This window comes from Pelodiscus sinensis, chromosome 2 (assembly GCF_049634645.1).
Source record: "Pelodiscus sinensis isolate JC-2024 chromosome 2, ASM4963464v1, whole genome shotgun sequence".
Lineage (NCBI taxonomy): Eukaryota > Metazoa > Chordata > Testudines > Trionychidae > Pelodiscus > Pelodiscus sinensis.
The window spans coordinates 129,365,477-129,389,271 of record NC_134712.1 but is presented as its reverse complement, the minus strand read 5'-3'; the positions used below and the strand labels follow the sequence as shown (position 1 = coordinate 129,389,271).

The following is a 23,795-nucleotide window of genomic DNA, read 5'->3' as shown; positions in this document are numbered from 1 at the left end:
ATTTGGCATATTTATTTATGGGTGTTGTAGTGGTATATGCACATCCTGTTCCTTGGAGTGCAGGTACCCAGGGGTAGGGACACCACCTTGTCGGCTTCTGGGTTGTTGGCAACCTCTATCAATCTGTACAGATGGCCCTTAGACCAGGGTAGCACAGCCTAAGGGCTAAAGTCAATGGCAACAGAAGTCAGTAGTAACAGTCCTGCATTCAGGGCAGCACAGCCAAATAGGTAGAGTCCTTGAAGGTATCCCCCAGTTCAGGGCACTGCAGCCTAATGGCTAGAGTTAATGGGGGTAGTCCTTGGTTCAGGGCAGCACAGCCCAATGGCTACAGTCTATGAGGATTTGTGGCAACAGCCCCAGTATGGGGGCTTGGGCCCACCCTTCTTCACTGGACCCCAACCAAGGCCCCTGTGAGTGGCAGAGTGCTCCCCCAGTCGCTCAGGAGGGAATCCAACCACAACACAACAAGATCAACCAGGTGGGCGATATCACTCCAACACCCTCCCTGGGTCATTTTCTACCAGCTCTGGTGTGGAGACGTTCCATGTGGTCTCTGAGTTCTCTGGTTCCCCTGCAGCTGCCTTTTCCTGGGATTCCTCCAGCACTGCTAGCTCAGGGTGGTCTCCTGGGTCTCTGGCTCCCGCTGCCTGGGTCTCTGGGTGGTGCATCTCTGAAGCTCCTGCTGGAGGTCCTTCTCCTCTGGTGGCCAGCCCAGAATGAGCTGAGCTACTCCCTTTTATGCTGCTCCAGCATTTGGAGCATGCCCAGGCTGGATAGAGGGGTGGGACTTCCTCTACCCACAGGGTTTTAACTCCTCTGGTTCAGTGAGGGGTATGCACACCTCGTCACATGTGTATTGAAGCCCATGTAGCTGCTTTGCATATATGTCTGGAATTGCATCTGCTTAGGAACACTGTAGAGGCAGCCACTGCTCTAATAAAGTGAGAGCAATACTATCAGGAGCAGGAACATTATTTTTTGAGTAGCAGAGGTGAATGCATGATGTAATGCACTTTGATAGCCTCTGATTGGAGATGGTTTGACCTTTACATAAGAACATAAGACCTTCAGAATACTCTGGTATAGGGAGAAAAAGTCTCTAGAAGATTTTCTAAAATGTTTTGTCCTTTCTCGGTAAAATGCAAGTGCCCTGCAAATGTCCAAGGTGAGATGAGCCGCACTGGCATCAGAAAGAGGTTTGGGATATGTAAGTACAATGCTTGATTAAGGTGGAAGCAGGACACAAATTTGGGGAACAATTTAAGATGTGATCTAAGAATGACTGTCTTTTAGGAAAATTGTATAAGGAGGATCTGCCATGAGAGCAGCTTTTTCACTGGCCCTCCTATCTATTATGATTAGAAAAGTTCTGAAAAGGGCACCAAAATGATTAGGGGTTTGAAATGGTTGCCATATGAGGAAAGATTAAAAAGACTGGTACTTTTCATCTTAGAAAAGAGGAGACTAAGGGTGGATATAATAGAGATCTATAAAATCATGATTGGTATGGAGAAAGTAAATAAGGAAAGTTTATTTACTTGTTCCCATAACATAAGAACTAAGGGTCACCAAATGAAATAAATAGGTAGCAGGTTTAAAACAAACAAAAGGAAGTACTTCTTCATGCAATGCACAGTCAATCTGTGGAACTCCTTGACAGAGGATGTTGTGAAGGTCAGGACTTTAACTGGGTTAAAAAAAGAGCTAGATAAATTCATGGAGGATAGTTCCATCAGTGCTTATTAGTCAGGATGGGTAGGAACGGTGTCCTAGACTCTGTTTGTCAGAAGCTGGGACTGGGTGACAGGGGTGAGATCACTTGAAGATTACCTGTTTTGTTCATTCCTTCTGGGGGCATATAGCATTGGCCATTGTTGGAAGACAGAATACTGGGCTAGATGGATTTTTGGTCTGACCCTCTATGGTCTGGCCCACTATGTGATGGCGATGAGGAAGCTGACCTTCATTGATAGGGGCAGTAATTAGCAAGAGGCCATGAATTTGAAGGGTTCTCCTGTGAGTGTTCTGAGGACACGGCTGAGATACCATGATGGTGCTGGTTGTGACCAAACATTATTTGGTCCCTTCAGAAATCATGTTATTGTTGGGCGTGCAAAGACAGTGTAGCCATCTATCCCATTATGTTCACTTCAGATTGCCGCTAGGTGCACTTTAATTGAGGTATTAGCAAGGCTCTTTTTCTTTAGAGAAAGTATAGAGTCCAAAAACTTATACAATGGGGCTGAATGCAGAGACATGGATTGTGTTTCAGAGCAGACTAGATTGAATGCAGCTAACCCCTCAGCAACCTCTGAGATATAGGAGCAGAATCTCATGATGGAGGATCTGGTCAGAATTCTAGGTAAGAAGATGTAGAATGTGAGAAGGAGTTGAAGAGGAGATGCCATGGCTAGTGTATTCAGGTAAGGATACTATGTCTGTCTTGGCATGATTAGTATCACTTGTGCCTTGTCCTATATGATTTTCTGAATGATTCTGCTGAGTAATAGGATGGGAGGAAATCATACACGAGAGGACAATCCCACTTGATGAGAAGACCACCTCCCTGGAGTGAATTCCCAATATATACAATTCCCAATATATATAAATATAGCTCTGGCTCTGCAGCAATATTTGGAGCCTTTTGAATTGTGCTGAGTTACAAGTAAGTCTATTTCTGGATAGCCCCAGACCTGGAATATGCAATGGATGACTCGTGAGTGAATTTCCCATTCATGTTTGTGCAAAAAGTGTCTGCTTAGGTGGTCTGCTCTTGTATTTTGACGTCCTGGAAGATAGGTGGCTGAAATGCCTATTTGATTATTTGTGCACCATTGCCATAGGCTAATGGCTTCTACACATAGATGATATGATCATGCTCCTTCCTCACAATTTATATAGAACATACATACTGTGTTATCTTTAAGTATCTTGATAGATTTGTTGTGGATAAATGGGAGGAAGTGCTTGCAAGTATGTCTGACAAGCACAGAGTTTGAGCACATTGATGTGAAATGATGTTTCATGAGATAGCCATTGACCCTGGATGGCATGGTTGTGGAAATGTGCCCCTCAGATTGCTGGTGATGCATCTTTAGTAAACATAAAGTTGGGTTTTTCTGTTGGAAAGGTATTCCAATACATAGGTTTTGTGGCTGTAACCACCACTCCAGGGAGCATTTTATTTTTTGGGGGGATGTTGAGGGACTTGCCCAAATGATGCCTGTGTGAAAAAAAAAACAGGTTTGGAGCTAGCCATGGAGACATCACATGTAGAATCTGGCAAATTTTATGACTAAGTTATTGCTGACATATGTCTGAGCAGCTGTAGGTATTGTCTAGCTGAGACTTGTGGACTGCTGATGATAGTTGTGGCCAGAGTGGTGATTGCCAGGAAGCGGCGCTGTGGGAGTTTGGTATATGCCTTTGTGCAGTCTGGAATAGCCCCAGTAAATTCCAGTTGCTGTGTGGGGATGAGCTGAGACTATTGTTTGTTTATATGAAACCCCAGAGATGTGAATAGTTTGCTTTTTGTAGAGATTGCTTGGATATGTGAATATCATGACTCCCTGACTTTTGGAGATGAGCAATTGCTACAGATAATACCTTTGAAAATACCCTCATGGCTGTTGTTATGTCAAATAGTGAAACCCAATACTGGTAATGCTGGTGGCATAGGAATCACCTTTGTGTCAGGTGAATTGCAATATGGAAATAAGGGTGCGTCTACACTGCACCATAGGTTGAAATAAGATCTGCAATTTAAGCTATGCAAATTGAATATCTTATTTCAAGTCAATTTCGAAATAGTGCTGCATTGAAGATGTAGCCTAAGTGGCCTGTAGATTGAGTAACGACAACCAATCCCCTTTCTCTAGTGAAGGGATTATATTTGCCAAAGCAACCATTCTGAAATGTTGATTTTTTTTTAGGAACTTCTTTAGGTAGCTAAAACAGGCCTCCATCCCGGGTTTTTTTTGGGGTCAGAAAGTACCTGGAGTAAAATACTGTTTCCCTGTGTTGAGTGGGGATGTGTTCTATTACTCCTGGTTGAAGCAAGTGCTGTATCTCCTATTGCAAAAGGACCTTATGGGAGGGGTCCCTGAAGAGGGTTGGGAAATGGGGTTCGGTAGATGGGCTAGTCAGGAAGGGACTGTAGTAACTCTGTGATATTATTTCTAGCAACCATTTGTAATTTGCTCCAAAGCCAGATTATATGGAAGGAACAGAATATAAAATTGTTATAGTAAGTTGGCAATCCCATGGAATGGGGATAGGGGCTGTCGAACCCTTGACCAAGATCTCAAAATGCCTGGTGAGATGTAGAGGGTTGAGAAGGTAGACATTGTTCTTGATTTTTCTCTTTTAAGGCTATTTCTGCCTAAGATTCTAGGTGATTATAAGGTGATGGACAGAATCATTGAGTATAATAACAACCCTGTTTTTTCCTTGGCTAGAGAATATACATGCCTAGTATCTTGAGAATTGCCCTGGGATCTTAGGTATGTAGGGAGGCATCAGTATTTTCTGCAAAAAGCTTCTGACATTCAAAAGATAGCTCCTTCCCCATTGTTTGTATATCCTTAGGAAAACTGGAGAGACAGAGCCAGGATGGTCAACATGTCAGGACTGCAGTTGCTAAGGATCTAGCAGCAGTGTCGGCCCAGTCAAGAAATGCCTGTAGAGATGTCTTTGCTATGAACACTCCTTCTGATATGTTTGCTTTGTGCATCTCCTTGTTATCCTCTGATAACTGATAAATAAAAGCTCTCATTTTTTCAAATAAATTGTATTTATTTTTTCAAATAAATTGTAAAAAAAAAGTGTATTTTGCCAGTAGAGTGGCATAGTTCGTGATATGGAACTGCAAGGAGGTTGATGAGTATGATTTTCTGTCAGAGACGTCTAATCTCTTTGGGTATGTCTACACTACCCTCCTAATTCGAACTAGGAGGGTAATATAGGCATACCGCACTTGCAAATGAAGCCCGGGATTTGAATTTCCCGGGCTTCATTTGCATAAGCTGGGCGCCGCCATTTTTAAATCCCGGCTAGTTCGAACCCCGTGCTGCGCGGCTACACGCGACACGGAGTAGCTAATTCGGAATAGGCTTCTAATCCGAACTAGCTGTACTCCTCGTGGAGTGGACCGTGACCTATGTCATTGGTACCTACATGTACCACGACCACCGGCTCCTCCCCAGCACTACACATAAGTCTGTCTAGATGCCTCGAGAGATCCGCAACCTTCGCATCAGGCAGGCAAGTGACCATACAGTTCTCCCGGTCATCACAAACCCAACTATCTATGTTTCTAACGATCAAATCACCCACTACTAACACCTGCCTCTTCCTAACTGGCGTTCCCTCCCCCTCAGAGGTATCCTCAGTGCGAGAGGATACCGCAACATCCTCTGGGAGGAGGGTCCCAACTACGGGATGGTTTCTCTCTGCTCCCATTGAATGCTCTGTTCCCTTGAGACTCTCATCCTCCTTAAGAGCACTGGGGCTCTCAGACTGGAGGTGGGACAGTACTACAGTGTCCCGGAAAGTCTCATCAACATAGCTCTCTACCTCCCTTAGCTACTCCAATTCAGCCACCCTGGCCTACAAAGCCCGAACTCGGTCTCTGAGGGTCAGGAGCTCTTTGCAATGGGTGCACACATACGCCACCCGCCCACAGGGCAGGTAATCATACATGTTACACTCGACGCAATAAACAGGATAGCCCCCACTCTGCTGCTGGGCTTCTGTCTCCATTTTTCTAATGAATAAGTTTAAGTATAAACTGGGATTCTTTTTAAACCTCTGGAGTATAAATTATTTTAAGAGTTATGTTTTAAAAAAGGTCAGAAGTCACTAGTGCCCTCTAAACTCCCTCTCCAAGCTCTCCTGTTAGCTGTTCCTGGTCGCTGAGTCACAGGCTTATATAGCTCTGGTAGCCCCTCCCCCTGACTGAGGCTCAGCCAATTAACAGAGGCTTCTAGATTTCAAACCTTTTAAAAGCTCCTTCAAACAAACAAAGCAAACAAACAAACAAACCTAACAGACAAACACAAGCTCAGCACACTGCAAATAACTCCCCCCCTCCCCCACACAAACACACACTCCAGACAGCCACTTACCACAAGGGTCCCGTTTTTACTCCTCTTTTACCTGGAGAACTCCCTCTCCAAACTCTCCTGTTAGTCTGATAGGAGTGCGACCAGGAACAGCTATCAGAGCAGCTTCTGGAAGGAGGAGAGACCTGACCTGCCTGCAATGAGAGAGGCTTTGGCCTAGCAAACCCAGGCTACTGAGGCAGACTTCGCTGTGAGAGACCACTTTTTTGAAGAAAAATCATTCTCTGGTGAGGACTGTTTTTTTTGTTTGATGTTTTTCTTAATTGGAGGGTTAAGAAGGTGGAAGACTGGGACCATGATCCAAGGTCACTCTGGGTAATTACTGAGGTGTCATGGTCTGAGACATAGGCTCAGAAGCTGGTCTTAGCTATATCTCCGGGAAAAGTTTTAACAGGAGGTCCTGTGCTTTAAGTGACCTTGCTGAAACCTTCTTGCAATGTGGGCATTTTTGGGGAATATGAGTATCCCCAAGGCATCTGATGCACGGAGCATGGCTATCCGAAATGGTATGGAGAGCCTGCAAGTGGATGATCTTTTGAAACTCAGGGAACCTGGCATGATGGAGGCTCTGTTGTAAGTGGAAGGTATGGGGGAAGAGATTTTTTTTTTAAATAATAGGTTAATGAAATAATAAGGGAATAACAAAGAGCCTGCAGTAAAAAAGTAAAGAAAAGATGAGATTAAAGGGGATGTCTTATCTGGAAAATGTGAAGCGAGGAGAGCTGCTGCATTCTCATCTAAGCCTAGGGTGGTAGAACAGGAATGGAGGGATGGTTGATGACCTGGGCTGATTACATGCTTGCAGAGTTGAGAGACAGAATCGTGCGCATGTTGCTATCTGGAGTACTGCTGCTGTAAGTCTCCAGCTATAAGCACAGGGTCCTGAAACACATTTAGTGGAACAGCCACAGGGACATACCTTGAAGAAGACTCACTGCATACTTTCCTTGAAACTCTGGTTAATGGTACAATGGTTTTATACTACCTCTGCAGAGCCACTGTTCAGCTGTTTGTAGCAGGCACAGAATGACACACTTGACGACATATGTGCAGCTATTCAAACACTGGCAACATAGATAACAAATGAATGAACTTGGAATGGATCTTCTAATTTTAAGGATGAAGAATCTGGGGTGGGAAGAATTTGGATGATATTTTTTCTGTGATTTGTTCTGTCTAATTTTTGTGGGTTTTTATTTCAATAAATATGAAAAGACAGCTACGGGGGGAGGAGGGGAGGACGGACGACTATATTTGCTTTATTTCATATTTGAAGTTTCTCTTCCACCATTATCTTTCTTCCTATCTTCCAAAGATTGTTTGTCATTCCTCCTCATCTTCACTGAAAGTGTGCAAATACACTAGTAAAACATGAATTTTAATGCATTCTTCAATTGCTTGTTTGTTTATATAATCTATACATTCTTCCATTGCTTGCTTGTGTAGTATGAACAAACAACACTGTCTGAAGAAATTTAACTGATGACTGTTATTCCAAACAGAGACTTAAATCTAAAAATTATTTCCTATCACTGGCAATGTTTGAAAAATAATTATAACAGCATATGGTTAATTCTGGTTTTCTTCATGTAAATCTAAATAAAAACCCAAGTATTTTCTAAGTATTTTGTGGGGAATTCTTTAGAAACGTAGATAATTCACAACAACAATATAGTTGCCCCAAATGGCTTCAAGCCTGACTTAGAAAATTCATCTATGACAATGAGAAATTCAGTTTGATTTTCATGCACATTCAGTTCTAATTCTCCTTGCAGAAACTACCAGAAAACTGGCAACGGAGGTGGCTTGTATAATATTCATACTGTAGCGGGTTCACTCACTTTCCACACGGCTTCTTCCCTCAGGGTGGCTTTGGGGAAGTAACCGGCTGCTCCGAAGCCGACATGCCCCCTTTGGGTGTGGTGTTCTCTTCAGGGCACTGCCCTCCAGCAGTGACCACTCTGGTCTTTGTCCGCGCCTCCTTCCAAGGAGTCATTGCTCTTCTTCTGCTCCTCCTCCAGGGTCCTCCCTACTCCCTAGTGCCCCTAGTTCTTCCCGGGAACACCCAGCTCTCTCCTGGAACACCAGCTCCCTCCTTGAACACACAATTCCTCAGCACCCTCCAGACCTCAGGGGCCCACTGCCAGTCCCTTCTAGTCCTGTCTCCGGGCGGACTGAAGTCTCTCCCGGCCACTCCTCCCTGGTCAAAGGCATGCCTCTGCCTGCCCAGTTGCCTCCTGCAACCCGCTTTGTGGTATTATGGCCTGGAGCTTCCCTGGCTCGAACTCCCCCAGCTTACCGCAGCTACCTCATTGCAGAACCATGGCTGCCTCCTTGCAGCCCAACCTTTTAGGGCTGCCTCCATGCGAGCCATGCCCTCTATGGCTGCCTCCTTGCAGCCCTGGGCCTTAGGCCAGGTAGCCTGGGTTTGCTAGGCCAAAGCCTCTCTCATTGCAGGCAGGTCAGGTCTCTCCTCCTCCCAGGAGCTGCTCTGATAGTCTTCAAGTGGGCCCTCCTTATTTGCCTATGCTGGGCTTCCCCCTGACTCCAGGTCTCAGCTCCTTAAAGGGCCAGTGCAGGGCAACACCCTGCCACAATACCTATACTTTTGTACATAGACTGAACTCACTAAATAGCTATCAAATAGCTATCAAATGGTTATAAGTTATGTGAAATGGTTATAACTTATGTGAATTATCTACATTATCCAAGTTCTAATAAAGCAATTGGCCTATAGACAAAAGACTTTATGCTGTATATGATGATAATGAATAGGAGTTCAATACAAGAGATGTATTCCTCAGAGTAGTAGGTCTTCTAAACATAGTTTCTAAAGAATCCTGGAAGTGTTCCCTCTAAGCTGTGCGGCAGCACAGTTTCACGTGTGATTAATCAGCCCTGCCCAGTCAGACTGCCAGGCAGCTTAGAGGGAACACTGATTCCTGGACATTCTAGAAGCATGGAATATATAATTATTTGATGCCTTTAGGTTGTTTCCCAACTTCTTCTTCTTCTGCATTTCCCACACAGAAAATTTTTTATGTGAACATCATATTAGCATTGTTTCAGTATGTGCTCTATTAGGTTTACAAATTAAAACAAACATTTCTATCTTGACTTCTGCTTGACTTGTGCAGACTTCACTAACATTTTAATTATGTTCACAGAAGCACATTTAAAGACATTTTCTTACCTTCTTTAGGGAAATAATTCCTTCCCATGTCTCTTCGTCAGTGGATATGGAAAATATTCCAGAGCCATCACCGTTTATGACTGTGTACTTCATGTCTGCATTAGAGCCAGCATCTGCATCATTTGCCTTGATTTTGCCTACTGCTGATCCAACTTGAGCTGATTCAGGAACATATAGCTCATAATGTTCTGGAAAAAATATGTGGACAATATTTCTAATCAAGCCTAAAATAGAATTTCAGAATACTCAATAGAGAAAATACCATTACCTCAGCTGACCATATTAAACTGCAAGCCCTATACATTTTGATCATAAAGAGCAAAGCCAGAATTATAAGTGGCATTCAGTGTTTGTACAAGGAGGTTCTGCTGGCCATTTAAGACACAATACTAGTTCAAGAGATAATTAAGTAATTGAAGTATAATACCTCTTGTTAGCAAACTTTGGAAAAATACATCTTGGTGAGAATGTTTTTGGTTTATATTATACCCCCAAAAATCAATTTATCAAAACACTGCACGTATCTTGGCTATGGGACATTGGACGTGATTTCTTCAAAGAGTAGAGCAGTTTTATTGGCAAGAATGACATAAACACAGTCTGTTACAGTCAGGTAAAAATCTATGTTATTACAAAAGTCCCAGTTTTTATACTTTAAACATTTGTTTCAATATAAGGTTTGCAGTCTCCAGCCAGTATAGCATGTGTATTTTGCCGTCGTAAAAGTAAAACTCTCTATGTTCATTTCCTACTTCATCTGGTGAAGGAAACAAATGTATGTATTCCAGAATAAAAGGGGAACAACATACAAAGCTTAGAATTGTTCTTTTCCTTCCCAACTCTTTTAATTGCAAGTATGGCTACCACTTATAACTTTATAAAATTTGTTTATATGTGAAGTGAATATGCATGCACTCCATTATCTAGATATAATGTAAAAATAAATAAAAAGCAAATAGGAAACAATGAGGCCAGAGAAGCTGAAATTATGATAGCAAAATACACATGCAGCTGGGAGTTTTCAATATAATTGGGTTCATGTTGCATTGAGATATTTCCACTACTGTTATATTAGGAGATCAATATTTAGGCATGACAGAAATAAATTAATTTTTATATTATGTTTATGATTGACAGAATATAGCAATGGGTATTTTTAAACATTTTTATCCATTTAAATGTTCACAGTATTACATAATTATAGGTTTTAAGTATTTTATGAGATTTTTACCTATTTAAACTTTCACAGTTGCAGGAAATTATATGGAGCTCAAAAAATGTAGGGGATTAGAAAATAATTAGTTAGTGACAGTAAGGCTATATCTAGACTACAAGCCTCTTTTGAAAAGAGAGCGTTTAGACTGCAACCCCATCTTTTGAAAAAGCGAGCTGCTTTTTCAAAAGAGAGCACCCACGCAGTATGGATGCTCTCTTTCGAAAAAGCACAGTTTGTATTACATAGCACCTTTTTTCGAAAGAACACTTTCAAAAAAAGGCATTCTTCCTAGTAAAAAGTTTTCCGCGGTCAAAATACCTGCTGCTTTCTTTCGATTTACTTTCAAAAGAACACAGCAGCAGTCTAGATGAAGGGGAAGTTTTTTCAAAAAAAGGCCACTTTAAAAAAAACCCCAAAAAACCTGTAGTCTATACATGGAGGCTTCCTTTGTCGACCATGCTGCATCTAGACTGCTGCGCTGTGCCGGATGAGCTGATCGTCTGCACAGCGTGGTGGCCATTTTAATTTTAACGAAGCGGGGATTATTTAAATCCCTGCTTCTTTGACTATGCCGAATAAACTATTTTACATGGCTCCATTGACGGAGCCATGTAGTCTAGACGTAGCCTTACTGATCACCTCTTCAAAGTTCATTTCCAGGGCACCAGTCCAAACCTTCTTGGGTTAATAGAGGCAGTCATTACCAATTGAAGGCAAATAAGTGATATGTAAAACAATTTAGTAGTCTTTGCCAAATTACCCAAAGAAAAATATTCAGCTCACAAAATGCACACACTAAAATCAATTTCTTAGTACAGTAAACTTCCGATAATCTGGCACCTTTAGGACCCAGGGGGTGCTGGATTATCAGATATGCCGGACTATCAGAAGGGGGGGCTATGAGGGGTCTGGAGTGGGGTGGGAGGGGATGCCTCCCCAGACCCCCCATAGCCCCCTCTTACAATAGTCCGGCTCTGCCCCAGGTGTCCCTGATTCAGCCGCTGCTGGTCAGTTTCAGCAGCAGCTGAATCGGGGATGCCTGCAATAGAGCAGCTGGGGTGCTGCCAGGTTGGTCTCGCAGCGCCAAGGGGCAGCGCTACGGCACCAACCCAGCAGCACCCCAGCTGCTCTGCCCCAGGCGTCCAGATTCAGCCTGCTGGTGAAACTGACGCTGCTGGTCAGTTTCAGCAGCGGCTGAATCCCGATGCCTGGGGCAAAGTAGCTGGGGTGCTGCCGGGTTGGTCCTGTAGCGCCGCCCCTTGGCGCTGCAGGACCAACCCGGCAGCACCCCAGCTGCTCTGTCCCTGGGGTCCCCAAGTCAGCCGCTGCTGAAACAGATCAGGGGCTGATTCAAGGAAGCACGGGGCTTCCTGGAATCAGCCGCTGACCTGTTTCAGCAGCTGCTGAATTGGGGAGCCCTGGGGCAGAGCAGCTGGGGTCCTGCCGGGTTGGTCCCGCAGCGCCGTCCTTTGGTGCTGCGGGACCAACCCGGCATCACTCCAGCTGCTCTGCCCCAGGCGTCCCCAAGAGCAGCTGGGGTGCTGCCAGGTTGGTCCCGCAGCCCCGAGGGGCAGCGCTACGAGGCCAACCCGGCAGCACCCCAGCTGCTCTGCTCCCAGCTTCCCCGATTCAGCTGCTGGTCATTGGATGCCGGACTAATGGAGTTTTACTGTATTCTGAGCAAAAGGGCAGAAAAACAAGGGGGTATGTCTACACTACAAAGTTAATTTGAACTAACAGTCATTAGTTCAAATTAACTTTAATAGCGGCTACACATGCAAACCGCTATTTCGAATTTAATTTGAAATAGCGGAGCACTTAATTCGAACTAGGTAAACGTCATTCTATGAGGACTAACGCCTAGCTCAAAGTAAGTAGTTCGAATTAAGGGCTGTGTAGCAACTTAATTCGAACTAGTTGGAGGCTAGCCCTTCCCAGGTTGCCCTGATGGCCACTCTGGGCCAAACCAGGGAAACTTTTCTGCCCCCCTCCCGGCCCCGGAGCTCTTAAAGGGGTACGGTCTGGCTACGGTGCCCGTGCCGGTTGAAAGCCTGCCAGCACCCAGCCAGCAGACCCTGCACCTGGCATGGCATGAGCCAGCCACCTGCTGCCACCCAGCCCTCCGCCTCTTCCCAGGACCAGGCTGGTGGCTCCCAGGAGCCTGTCCGGGGCCGTAAGAGGTGGGTGCCCACCTGGTCTAGTGCGTAGATCGTGGACCTCATCGAGGTTTGGGGGGAGGCCTCCAACATCCACGACCTCCGAACTAGGCACAGGAATGTGGCTGTCTAGGGCAGGATAGATGCCAGCCTGGCCACCAAAGTCCACATGTGAACCCAGGAAAATCAAGTTGGTCCAGTGAGACCCCTGACCCTGAGCCCTGAGCTTAGAACATTAGAACATAACAACGGCCGTTCTGGGTCAGACCAAAGGTCCATCTAGCCCAGTAGCCTGTCTGCCGACAGCGGTCGACAACAGCTACATAAGAGGGGATGGACCAAAGACAATGACCGAGCGACTTGTCTCTTGCCATCCATCTCCAGCCTTCCACAACAGAGGCCAGGGACACCGTTCCTACACTTTGGCTAATAGCACTCCATGGACTCAACCTCCATGAATTTATCTAACTTCTCTTTAAACTCTGTTAGGGTATGTCTACACTACAAAGTTAGTTCGAACTAACTTTCATAGGCGCTACACTAGCGCTCCGTCAGTTTGAATTTAATTCGAACTAACGGAGCGCTTAGTTCGAACTAGGAAAACCTCATTTTACGAGGATTAAGCCTAGTTCGAACTAGCTAGTTCGAATTAAGGGGTGTGTAGCCCCTTAATTCGAACTAGTGGGAGGCTAGCCCTCCCCAGCTTTCCCTGGTGGCCACTCTGGCCAACACCAGGGAAACTCTTCTGCCCCCCTCCCGGCCCCGGACCCTTTAAATGGGCACGGGCTGGCTACGGAGCCCGTGCCAGGTGCAAGCCTGCCAGCACCCAGCCAGCAGACCTTGCACCTGGCACGGATCGAGCCACCCACCCATGCCCCCAAACCCTCCCCCTCTTCCCGGGACCAGGCTGGCGGCTCCCGGGAGCTTGCCCGGCACCGCAAGAGGCGGGCACCTGCCTGGGCTAGTGCAGACATCATGGACCTCGTCCACAATCTCCGCACTAGGCACAGGAAAGTGGCCGTCTAGGGCAGGAGAGCTGCCAGCCTGGCCACCCAGGAGCAGGGACACCACTCCTACTCCCTGGCTAATAGCACTCCATAGACCCAACCTCTATGACTTGATCTCACTTCCCTTTAAAGTCTGTTCTAGTTCTAGCCTTCACAGCCTCCTGCAGCAAGAAGTTCCACAGGTTGACTATTTGCTTTGTGAAGAACAACTTTCTGTTACTAGTTTGAAGCCTGCTACCCATTCCTTTCCTTTGGTGTCCTCTAGTCCTTCTTTATGGGAACTAATGAAGAACTTTTCTGTATGCACCCTCTCCACCCAACTCCTGCTTTTAGAGACCTCTATCCTGTCCCCCCTCCGTCTCCTCTTTTCTAAGCTGAAAAGTCCCAGTCTCTTTAGCCTCTCTTCATATGGGACCTGTTCCCAACTCCTGATCATTTTAGTTGCCCTCCCCTCTCCCAGCCTCTCTCTTCCCTTCTCCCACCTCCTTTCCCCAGTCTCCCCCAGTTTTGTTCAATAAAGACAGATTCCATTTTTGAACACAATTGTCCTTTATTTTGTACATGAAGAAGAGGGGCTAGGGAAGGGTAAGTGGAAGGAGGTGAGGGAGGAATGGGGTATGCGCCCCCGATGGGGAGGACTGGGCTGGCTCTGCGGGTTTCTGGGGGTGGAAGCTCTCCTGCAGCCCCCCAATTGCCTCCTCTGCCCAGATGGCAGCCTGCGGCAAGTGCAGCCGGTCTGATGGCCGAGTGTTGTGATGTGCCCAGTGTGGGTACTCCGGGCAATCCAAATCAGGACTGCTTTGCAAGCGGGGCACCCCTGAGAACTGTCTGTCCGGGGTGGGGGTCGGGACCCTTTAAACACAGCCCTCGGCTAGCCTGAGACAGCCTCTCCATGCTCTAAGTCCTCCTCTGATGCCCTGCCGGCACTGCTTCCGGCCATCCTTAAGCCTGGTTCAGGGTCCACTTTATGTGGACATGCTAGTTCGAATTAGCAAAACGCTAATTCGAACTAGTTTTTTAGTCTGGATCCGTTAGTTCGAATTAGCTTAGTTCGAATTAACTAATTCGAACTAAGTTAGTTCGAATTAATGTTGTGGTGTAGATGTACCCTTATAGTTCTAGCCTACACAGCCTCCTGTGGCAAGGAGTTCCAAAGGTTGACTATGTGCTGTGTGAAGAACTTTCACTCATTAGTTTTAAACCTGCTGCCCATTCATTTCATTTGGTGTCCTCTAGTCCTTCTATTATGGGAACTAATGAAGAACTTTTCTTTATTCACCCTCTCCACACCACTCATGATTTTATAGACCTCTATCATATCCCCCCTCAGTCTTTTTCTAAGTGAAAAGTCCCAGTCTCTTCAGCCTCTCTTCATATGGGACCTGTTCCAAACCCCTAATCATTGTAGTTGCCCTTTTCTGAACCCTTTCCAAGGCCAAAATATCTTTTTTGAGGTGAGGAGACCACATCTGTACACAGTACTGAAGATATGGAGTACCATAGTTTTATACTTCCCCTCCTCCTTCTTCTCCTGGCTTCCCCCTTCCAGCTCCCTTCTCCCAGGTTTCTCCCTCCCCTCTTTCACCCTCTCTTTTCCCCTCTCCCACTTCCTTTTCCCAGTCTCCCCAGAGGTTAATCCCCTCCCCCAGTTTTGTTAAATAAAGAGAGTTTCTATTTTTGAACACACGTGTTCTTTATTTTGTACATCAGGAAGGGGGCTAGGGAGGGGTAAGTGGAAGGAGGTGAGGGAGGAATGGGGCACGAGCCCCCAATGGGGAGGACTGGGGTGGCTCTGCGGGCTCCTTGGGGTGGAAGCTCTCCTGCAGGGCCTCCTGGATCCTGACAGCCCCCCGATTGACTCCCCCCAGATGGCAGCCTGCGGCAAGTGCAGCCGGGCTGATGGCCAAGTGCTGTGATGTGCTGAGTAAAGGCACTCAGGGCACTCCAAGACAGGACTGCTTTGCTGTCCCTCATCGAGGTAGACAATCAAGTGGGGAACCCTGAGAACTTTCTGTCCATGGTGGTGGTCGGGTCCCTTTAAGCACAGCTCTTGGCTAGCCTGAGGCAGCAGCTCCACACTAAGTCCTAAACTGATGGCCTTCCGGCACTGGTTCCTGCCAGCCTTAACTTCAGTTCAGGGTCCACTCTGTGGACATGCTAGTTCGAATTAGCAAAACGCTAATTGGAATTAGTTTTTAGGTCTAGATGCACTAGTTCGAATTAGCTTAGTTCGAATTAACTAATTCACATTAAGTTAGTTCGAATTAGTGCTGTAGTGTAGACATATCCAGGGAGACTGCTGTAGCCTAAGGACAAATTCAAACCACACAATTTAGGAAAGAACAATCATTTGTACACATACAAAACAGGAATGGTGTGTCCACACAGCACAGTTATTTTGAAATAACAATGCAAGCGAATGCACAGCAATTCCGTTATTTCAAAGTAATTGTGCTGTGTGGACACACCCTTCCTGTTTTGTATGTGTTATTTCAAAAAGTAATTTTGAAATAATGAATGGCTTATTTTGAAATCTGTAAGCCTCATTCCATGAGGAATAACACCCATTTCAAAATAGCTATTTAGAAATAGGGCATGTGTAGATGTGGGGTCTGGAGTTATTTCAAAATAAAGGGCCTCCAGGAAATCCCACAGGTGTCCTGGTGGCCACTCCATTCACACTCCTCAGGACTCTATAGTTCCTCCTTAAAGCTGCAGTCACAGGGGAAAGGGCTTGTGGCAGGAAGCTGGTCCTCACAGCCATATGCTGATGCCACAACCACTCCTAGGGCCATCATGACTCACCCTCGAGCCCGCAAGAGCCCTCCTCCACTTCCAGAGAGCACTCTGATGGCTCCCAGGAGCCTGCCAGGCGCTGCAAGAGGTGTGCACCATTCTGGTCTGTGGCAGAGATCCTGGCCCTCACTGAGGTTTGGGGTGAGAAGGAAAATCTCCAGGATCTCTGCACCAGATGGCGCAATGGCAATATATACGGCTGTATGATATGCCAACTGCCTGGCCACAAAGGGCCACATCTGGTCCCAGGAGCAGGTCCAGATGAAAGTCAAAGAGCTCCAACAGGGCTATGTCAGGGCCAGAGTGTGCAGCTCCCGCTCCAGGCAGAACCCCACTCTTGCATCTATTATTTGGACCTGCACCGCATCCTGGGGGGGGGGGGGGTACAGCCCCTTCCTCACCCCTGGTGGTTGACTCAGCGATGGAGTTGCCCATCATCGCCCACCTAGGGGGCAGAGCCAGTTGGGGGGAGGAGGAGGACCCCAACGTTGCCAACACCATCACCACGGGGACCCTGGAGTTGGTACCCCATGGCCTGGATGTGTCCCAGGCATCCCAGGGAAGGAACATCAGGTGAATGATCTTAAGTACATGACACAGGCAGGATGGAGGTAGCAGGCAGTGAGAGACTGGGGCATACTCCTCATTTGGCTTTCTTGGCCTGGAAAATTGTGCTGCAATCTGTGCACGTGGATGCATGTGTAGCACTAGTCTGGGCCACGCAGCCCCAGAAGGCTGCACCAGAGCACCCCTGAGCTCTTACTTGCACGGTCTGGGGAGGCCAGCCACACTTTTGATAGGAGAAGGAGGCTGGGGAGATGCCCCCGCCTCACACACATACTTAGGAGTGCTACACACGGCACAAAGGTATGCCTGCAGGCTCGAAGCAGCACCCGCTCCTGGGGACAGCTCAGCAAGGCACAGGAGAGTCTGCTGCTCACACACACTCCCTCCATACACCCTGACTCCCTCTCCTCCAGTGGCGAGGGATACAAGCCCTCTCCCCTTGGGACACCACCATTACTGTACCCAGCATGTGTGTGGCACTGAGACAAGCCCAGCTGGTCCATGGCCCCCTCCCACCTGCAGGATCACAGTGTAGTCAGCAACTTCCCATGTCTGCTTATCCCTGGGACATGGCTGGGGGGAGCCTTCTCCCCTAGGGACATCTGGGCCTCTCTAGGAAAGAGTCTATTGTCCAGGCCACGATGGCCTAGCTCACAGGACATCAAATTCATCTGACCCGAGAACTGTCAGTCTCAGCTCACAGATGAGGGCAAGGCTTCAGGGACAGTGTCTCCAGGGATGACAGACCATCTGTCTTTTCTCGTCAGCCAGACCAGCTGCGTGAGGGGGCTGCCCGACAGTGGGGGAGCTGCAGGCGCCAGATAATGCAAGAAGAACTGCTTCAGAAGCACATCTCCTTGCTCTGAGACCTGCATGAGACAGTGGACCAGAGGCTCTAGGAGGACATGAGGTCGTGCAGAGACATGGAGGGAGTTGCTGCAGCAGGGACACACCATATGCGCAGCCATCCAGTCTCTCCTCGCCTGCCCAGAGCCAGTCCTTGCTCCTGCTCCCATTCCTGCTCCATCCCCAGTTCCTGGTCCTGCTCCTCTTCCCATGCCAGCCCCTGCCCTTCCTTCCATGCCTGACCCTACTTCAGCTCCCACTCCTGCCTCTCCCCCTAGTTTCCCCTACTGTGGTCGCTGAGGTCCCTGCAGACGAGGTGGTGAAACTAATCGAGCCAGGCACCAATCCCACTCCCAGCCCTGAGCCGGGGTGGTCAACGAGGGCCTGCAGAACCATGCAGAAGTAGCAGATGGGGATATAGGTGCTATCAATATCCCCCTCCCCCATGGTTTGGGAAGTCCATGGTGGCAAAGCTGGCAATGATGGGGTCCACATTGCCCAGGTGGATGACCCTGTGCAGCAGGATGGTGTTGATGGCCCTCACCGCCTGTAGAAGGAGACAAACAGAGAATCACAGGGGTGCCAGAGCCCTAGGAAAGTCACCCCTTACATAGCCCATACCCTGGTAGGGCTGTGTGAGGATGGGACTGGAAAACTGCCCAGGGAAGGGAGCTTCCCCCCAACCCTCCCCAAACCACCTATTTCCCTAGGGTTCCCCATTCCAGCACTTCATCCTTCTCCCAGACAGTAGCCCGAGTGCTCCATACCTGCATGATGAGGGCCCCGAAGGTCGAATTCCCCATGCCTAACTGGTTGCTGATGGATCAGTAGCTGTCTGGCATGATGAACTTCCAGATAGTGATGGCGACCCACTTCTCCAGGGGGATGTCGGGTTGTATGTGTGTGTCCTGTTGCATTAGGGCAGGGGCGAGTCAGGCACACAACTCCAGAAAAGTCTCCTTCATCATGCAGAAATTCTGGAGTCACTGTTGGTCATCCCACCACTCTATAATAAGCCCGTCCCACTGGTCGGAACTGGCATCCAGCCACCAGAAGTGGCAGTGCACAGTGGGGTGCAGCTGGAAGAGCTGCACTTCCAGACAGATGGTGAGGGTCTTCTCAATCAGCTGGGAGTTGCATTCCTGCAGGACCAAGAGGGCAGCCTGCAGAAACTGGTGCAGAAACTGCAGCACAACAGATAGAGGCTATCACATGCCTTGAGACAGCTCCGGCTCCACAGCTGGCAAGAAGAACCACAGCAGTCAGAGAAAAGGCTTTGCTGTCCCTCAAAGAGGTAGGCAAGTAGGAGAAGAACCTGAGAAACGGTTGTGGAGGGGGTGTCCCTTTAAGCATGAGTCTCAGATAGCCTCAGGCAGCAGCTCCTGACATGATGCCCTGCCTGACGCAGTTCCAGGTGGCCTTAAATGTGATTCAGCATCCAATCAGCATGGATGCTCTATTTCAAAATAGCTCAGAGCTATTTCGTTACACTTTTTGTGTATAGATGAACTATTTCAAAAGAAGCTATTTCGGAAAATAAATTCCAAAATAGCTTATTTTTAAATAAGCATGCTGTGTAAATGTACCCAAAATGATAACCTGGAAAGAATTACTGTGGAAAGGAATTTGGAGTCATAAAAGATCACAATCTAAATATAAGTCAGCAATGTCACAAAACACTGTCACAAAAAAGCAAACATAATTCTGTAATGTATCGGCAAGAGTGCTGTAAGCAAGACACAAAAAGTAATTCTTCTCTGACTAGGCCTCAATGGAGTATTGTGTTCAGTTCTGGGCATCACATCTCAGGAGATACCTGGACAAATCAGAGACAGTCCAGAGAAAAACAACAAAAAATTATTAAAGATCTTAGAAACATGAGCTCTGAGGAATTAACAAAAACAGGGTTTATTTTGTCTGGTGAAGAGAAGACAGAGGGGCAATAGAACAGTTTTCAAGTAGATAAGGAAGAGGCTGAAAAATTGTTCTCCTTAACCTCTGAGGATAGCACAAGAAGCCCTGGTCTTAAATTGGAGCAAGGATTGCTTGGGCTGAACATCAGGAAAAATCTGCCTGTCAGGTTGGTTAAGCATCGGAAGATATTACCTAGGGAGACTGTGGAATCTTTATCACTTGAGATTTTTAAGAGCAGGTTTTTAAGACTGTCACCTGTCAGAGATGGTCTAGATAATACTCATTCCTGATATAAGCTGAGGACTAGATCAGTTCTTAAGATCCTGTCCTGTCCTATAATTCTATGATTCACCTTCCAGCATTGTCAAACTGGTATCTTTAACAACAAATACACTTACTTCTTCCAGTCCTTGCTCTTTGTTTAATGTCAACTCTCTATGGATTCACAAAATAAAACTGTGTGTGTCTGTGTGAGAGAGAATTTTGTAATTTTGTAAAACCATTCAAATATAAACACATGCAAATAAAAGTTGATTTCTCTGTCAACACATTTTAGGAAATATATATATTATAAATCACTAGAGGATAATAATAAAAAAGGCAATGGCAAAGTGTCACTTTGTTTTTTAGAACCAAAAGGGTGTTCTCCATTAAAGAAGTGGAGGAAATCCATTATGGCTAATCTGCAAAGATGATAATTCCATATTAATGATGTTGTATACAAGAATATTAAGAAAAGATTTATATAAAGAAACAAAAGAAAGGGAGATAGGTCACTTTGAAATAATATCTACAAGGGAATGGTGTGATGTGCTGGTGGAATTTATATGAGAATTTAAGGATTATGAAATTATTATACAGAAAGAACGAGCAATACAAGAAAAAAATGGAGTCTCATAATGAAGAAATAGATTGTTTCCACATTGCCCACTGTGTCATACTGAAAACATTTTAGAAGCACTAGAGTAACTTGAGGTTGTTAAAAGATGGAGATTATAAAGTCAGGAGGAGGATCCTTTTGAAATTTGATTATCATTAAAATTAATATGGACCACAGTCTTGACACTTGTGCCTTGCTAATACACTCTGATAAAAGAATGGACACTGGTCATAGAGGTTTAGCTACACATTTCAGAAGTCTATTGCAATAATATAAAAGTGCTATGTTTGAAATGTCAAAAAACACTAGAATGAGCTCTCTAAGTACCATTCAGTATCGGTGGAACTGAAATGATATTCAGAAAATAGACTGAATAAAAGAAAAAAATGTTAAAAAATAAATTTTGAAGAGACTCTAAGGGCCATCTCTGCCTGAACATGGGGTGAAAAATGTCTTTCAAGAATTTTTCTGTTCTGCACATGCTTGACATAAAACATGACCTAAATCTTCCCATAAAGGTACAAGGCAATAAAGAGCTAAGCACAGATACTCAAGTCCAACACAATTCCTAAGAGCAGAGAATTCTACAACTGAGGATTAGATTAGTTTTATTACTGACATGTACTGAGTAGGGATATGTCTACACTTGCAGCCTAATTCGAAATAGGGCTGCAATTGTAGGCATTCGAAATTGCAAATCAAGGCTGGGATTTAAATATCCCGCACTTGATTTGCATCTTCCCGGCCAGGTGCCATTTTTTTAAATTGACAAACCCGGAATAACTGCCCGTGTCTACACGCGGCAGTGAAACGGGCGTTCGAAATAAAGCCCTATTTCAAAATACCCGTTAAACCTCATTGCAGGAGGAATAACAGGTAGTTCAATTTAGGGCTTTAATTCGAAATACCGGGTCCCTGCCATGTGTAGTCGTGGGCAGTTAGTCCGGACTTGTAAATTTAAAAAAAAAAATGGAGACTGGCTGGGAAGATACAAATCAAGCGTGGGATATTTAAATCCCCGGCTTGATTTGCAACTTCGAATGCCTACATTAGCCTACCTAGTTCGAACTAGGGGACTAGTGTAGACATACCCTCAGTTATGTGACTGAATTACTGCTCTGCTCCAGTTACTGAATGTAAATAGTACCATTAAGATCATTTACCTATGTGACTGCTTTTATTACTTTACAATAAACTAATCAGAATTCAACTTCCTTTAAATAAAATTGATTTAACTATGAATGAACTGCCTCGATTATCTATGATAATTAGCCAGGATTCACCTATTGATTTTGAGGAATAATAAACGTCTGTTTCAGTTTGCCTAAAGCAGCGTTTCTTAAAGTGTGTTCCGTGGCACACCGGCAGTCGGAGGTGTGCTAAGGAGAGAACAGAATTCAAAATAGCTGCCTTAAAGGGGCAAGCCTCCTTTTTTTTTGCTCAACAACTTTTTCCTGGGGCAGTGTTTCCTAAACGGTGCTCTCCAGAATCCCAAGGTTCCGTGAAGTGGAACTCAGAGTTCCCTGAAAAAATTCTGCTCCTCGCCCTGTGCAGAGCCCATAGGCAACTCCCATTGTGGCTGCCCTCTCCCCAGCCCACAGTACGGCCTCTGTCCCACGGGGCCTCGGGTGCTGTGCAGCCTCTTCCTCCTCCACGTGTGCAGGTGGCAGCTTTTACAGTGGCCACTTGTAGCCAGACAGGAACCCCCCTGTAACATCCATTTTTGTTTGCCTGGAGCATGCAGGGCACACAGAGTAGTAAAAGCCTTGAACAGAAGGCCCGGATATGCAGGCTGCTGTGACCCTGAATGGCTGTAAACAGAGATACACCAATTGCTGACCAAGAGGCTGCTGAGGAGTGCCCTTGACTGAAACCTATATTGCTACGAACACACACTGTCCAGGGGGAGGAATCTCCCGCCCAGTAAAAAAGTGTCCAGTACTCACAATTTAGTTATCTCTCCTGCAAGTGTAAATTAAGTTGAAACTTGCTTGTAAGAACTGGCGCCACAAAAACGGACCAGTACAATTTGGCATCTTAGATAAGAAAGAGGATATGGGCCCCTATGGGTATAAAGATGGGTCCAGCAGCACGCTTACTCTGAGTGTCAATCTACCATCTATCTGCTGGTCGGGTTAGGTAATTGGCCTCCTGAGGTTCCACGGGGACCTCACCTCATATTCATCTTTCCTAGGAATTGAGGGACCGGCAATGGCTTGACTCGCTGGAGTCGAGAGGCACAGAAGTGGGTAAAAATTGTACCTGGATGTGGTCCTTTGTCTTAAGTGTATCATAGACTTAGAGCCCTTTAAAGATTAAGCTGTCACTTGGTACCATTGTTTCTCTTTTCTATCTTTATTTTCTTTGTAACCATTTTTAAGATCTATATTTGCTAGCAGTTAAGAAATAGAGCAATAGCCATTGTAACCATATGATTTATAAGCTTCTTTAATAAATGTGTAACTGTTTAAGCTTTAACCAGACTCCTTCAGTTGCTGTAACAGAACCAAGTACAATTTAAAAGAACTTCAGCCGGTCATAAGGGACAGATATAGGAAGAGCTGGGCATTTGGATCGTGTTGCTTCCAGGTGACAGATCCGTAGGGGCATCTCTCAGCCTTCCCTAGGCTGCCCACTGCGAAGGGATCCTGTAAAATCTGAGATGTAATAAGCTCTTCCTTTAAACTCTGGGGCGTCTGTCAGCCTGTTGGCTACCCGCCGCGACAGGACCCCGATCCTAGCGTTAAAAGACACGGACGTTAAACTCCTCGGGGCGCTTGTCAGTCTCTCCTAGACTACCCACTGCGACGGGGCCTTGTGTCCCAGCAGTTAAAGACTCAGGTGTAACACACACACACACACTGCCCTGACCATTGGCTGACACCACTGCTGCTGGGAGGGGGAGGGGTAGCCGGAGCTGAGGAGCTGCTCCCGGACCTTGGCGTTTTAAAACTGCCACCTGTGGGGAACCCAGCTCAAGCTCTGCCACTTCCTGCCCACCTGGGGTGCGTTCGGGCTCTGCTGCCCTCCCTCCCCTTGGGGCACGCTCGGGCTCTGATGCCCCCCATGCGCTGCTGGCCTCTCTCCCCTGCGCC

General features: G+C 46.3%; 1 protein-coding gene across 5 annotated transcripts in view; it reads right to left on the bottom strand.

The window, feature by feature from the left end:
* The window catches only part of CDH18 (cadherin 18), a 1,055,536-nt gene that overhangs the window by 146,478 nt on the left and 885,263 nt on the right, over positions 1 to 23,795 (bottom strand). For all 5 annotated transcript variants that reach the window (XM_075921433.1, XM_075921430.1, XM_075921429.1 and 2 more), the window contains one exon: positions 9,319 to 9,506. In XM_075921433.1, the coding sequence (XP_075777548.1) occupies positions 9,319 to 9,506 (188 nt within the window). The remainder of the gene's footprint in view (positions 1 to 9,318; positions 9,507 to 23,795) is intronic.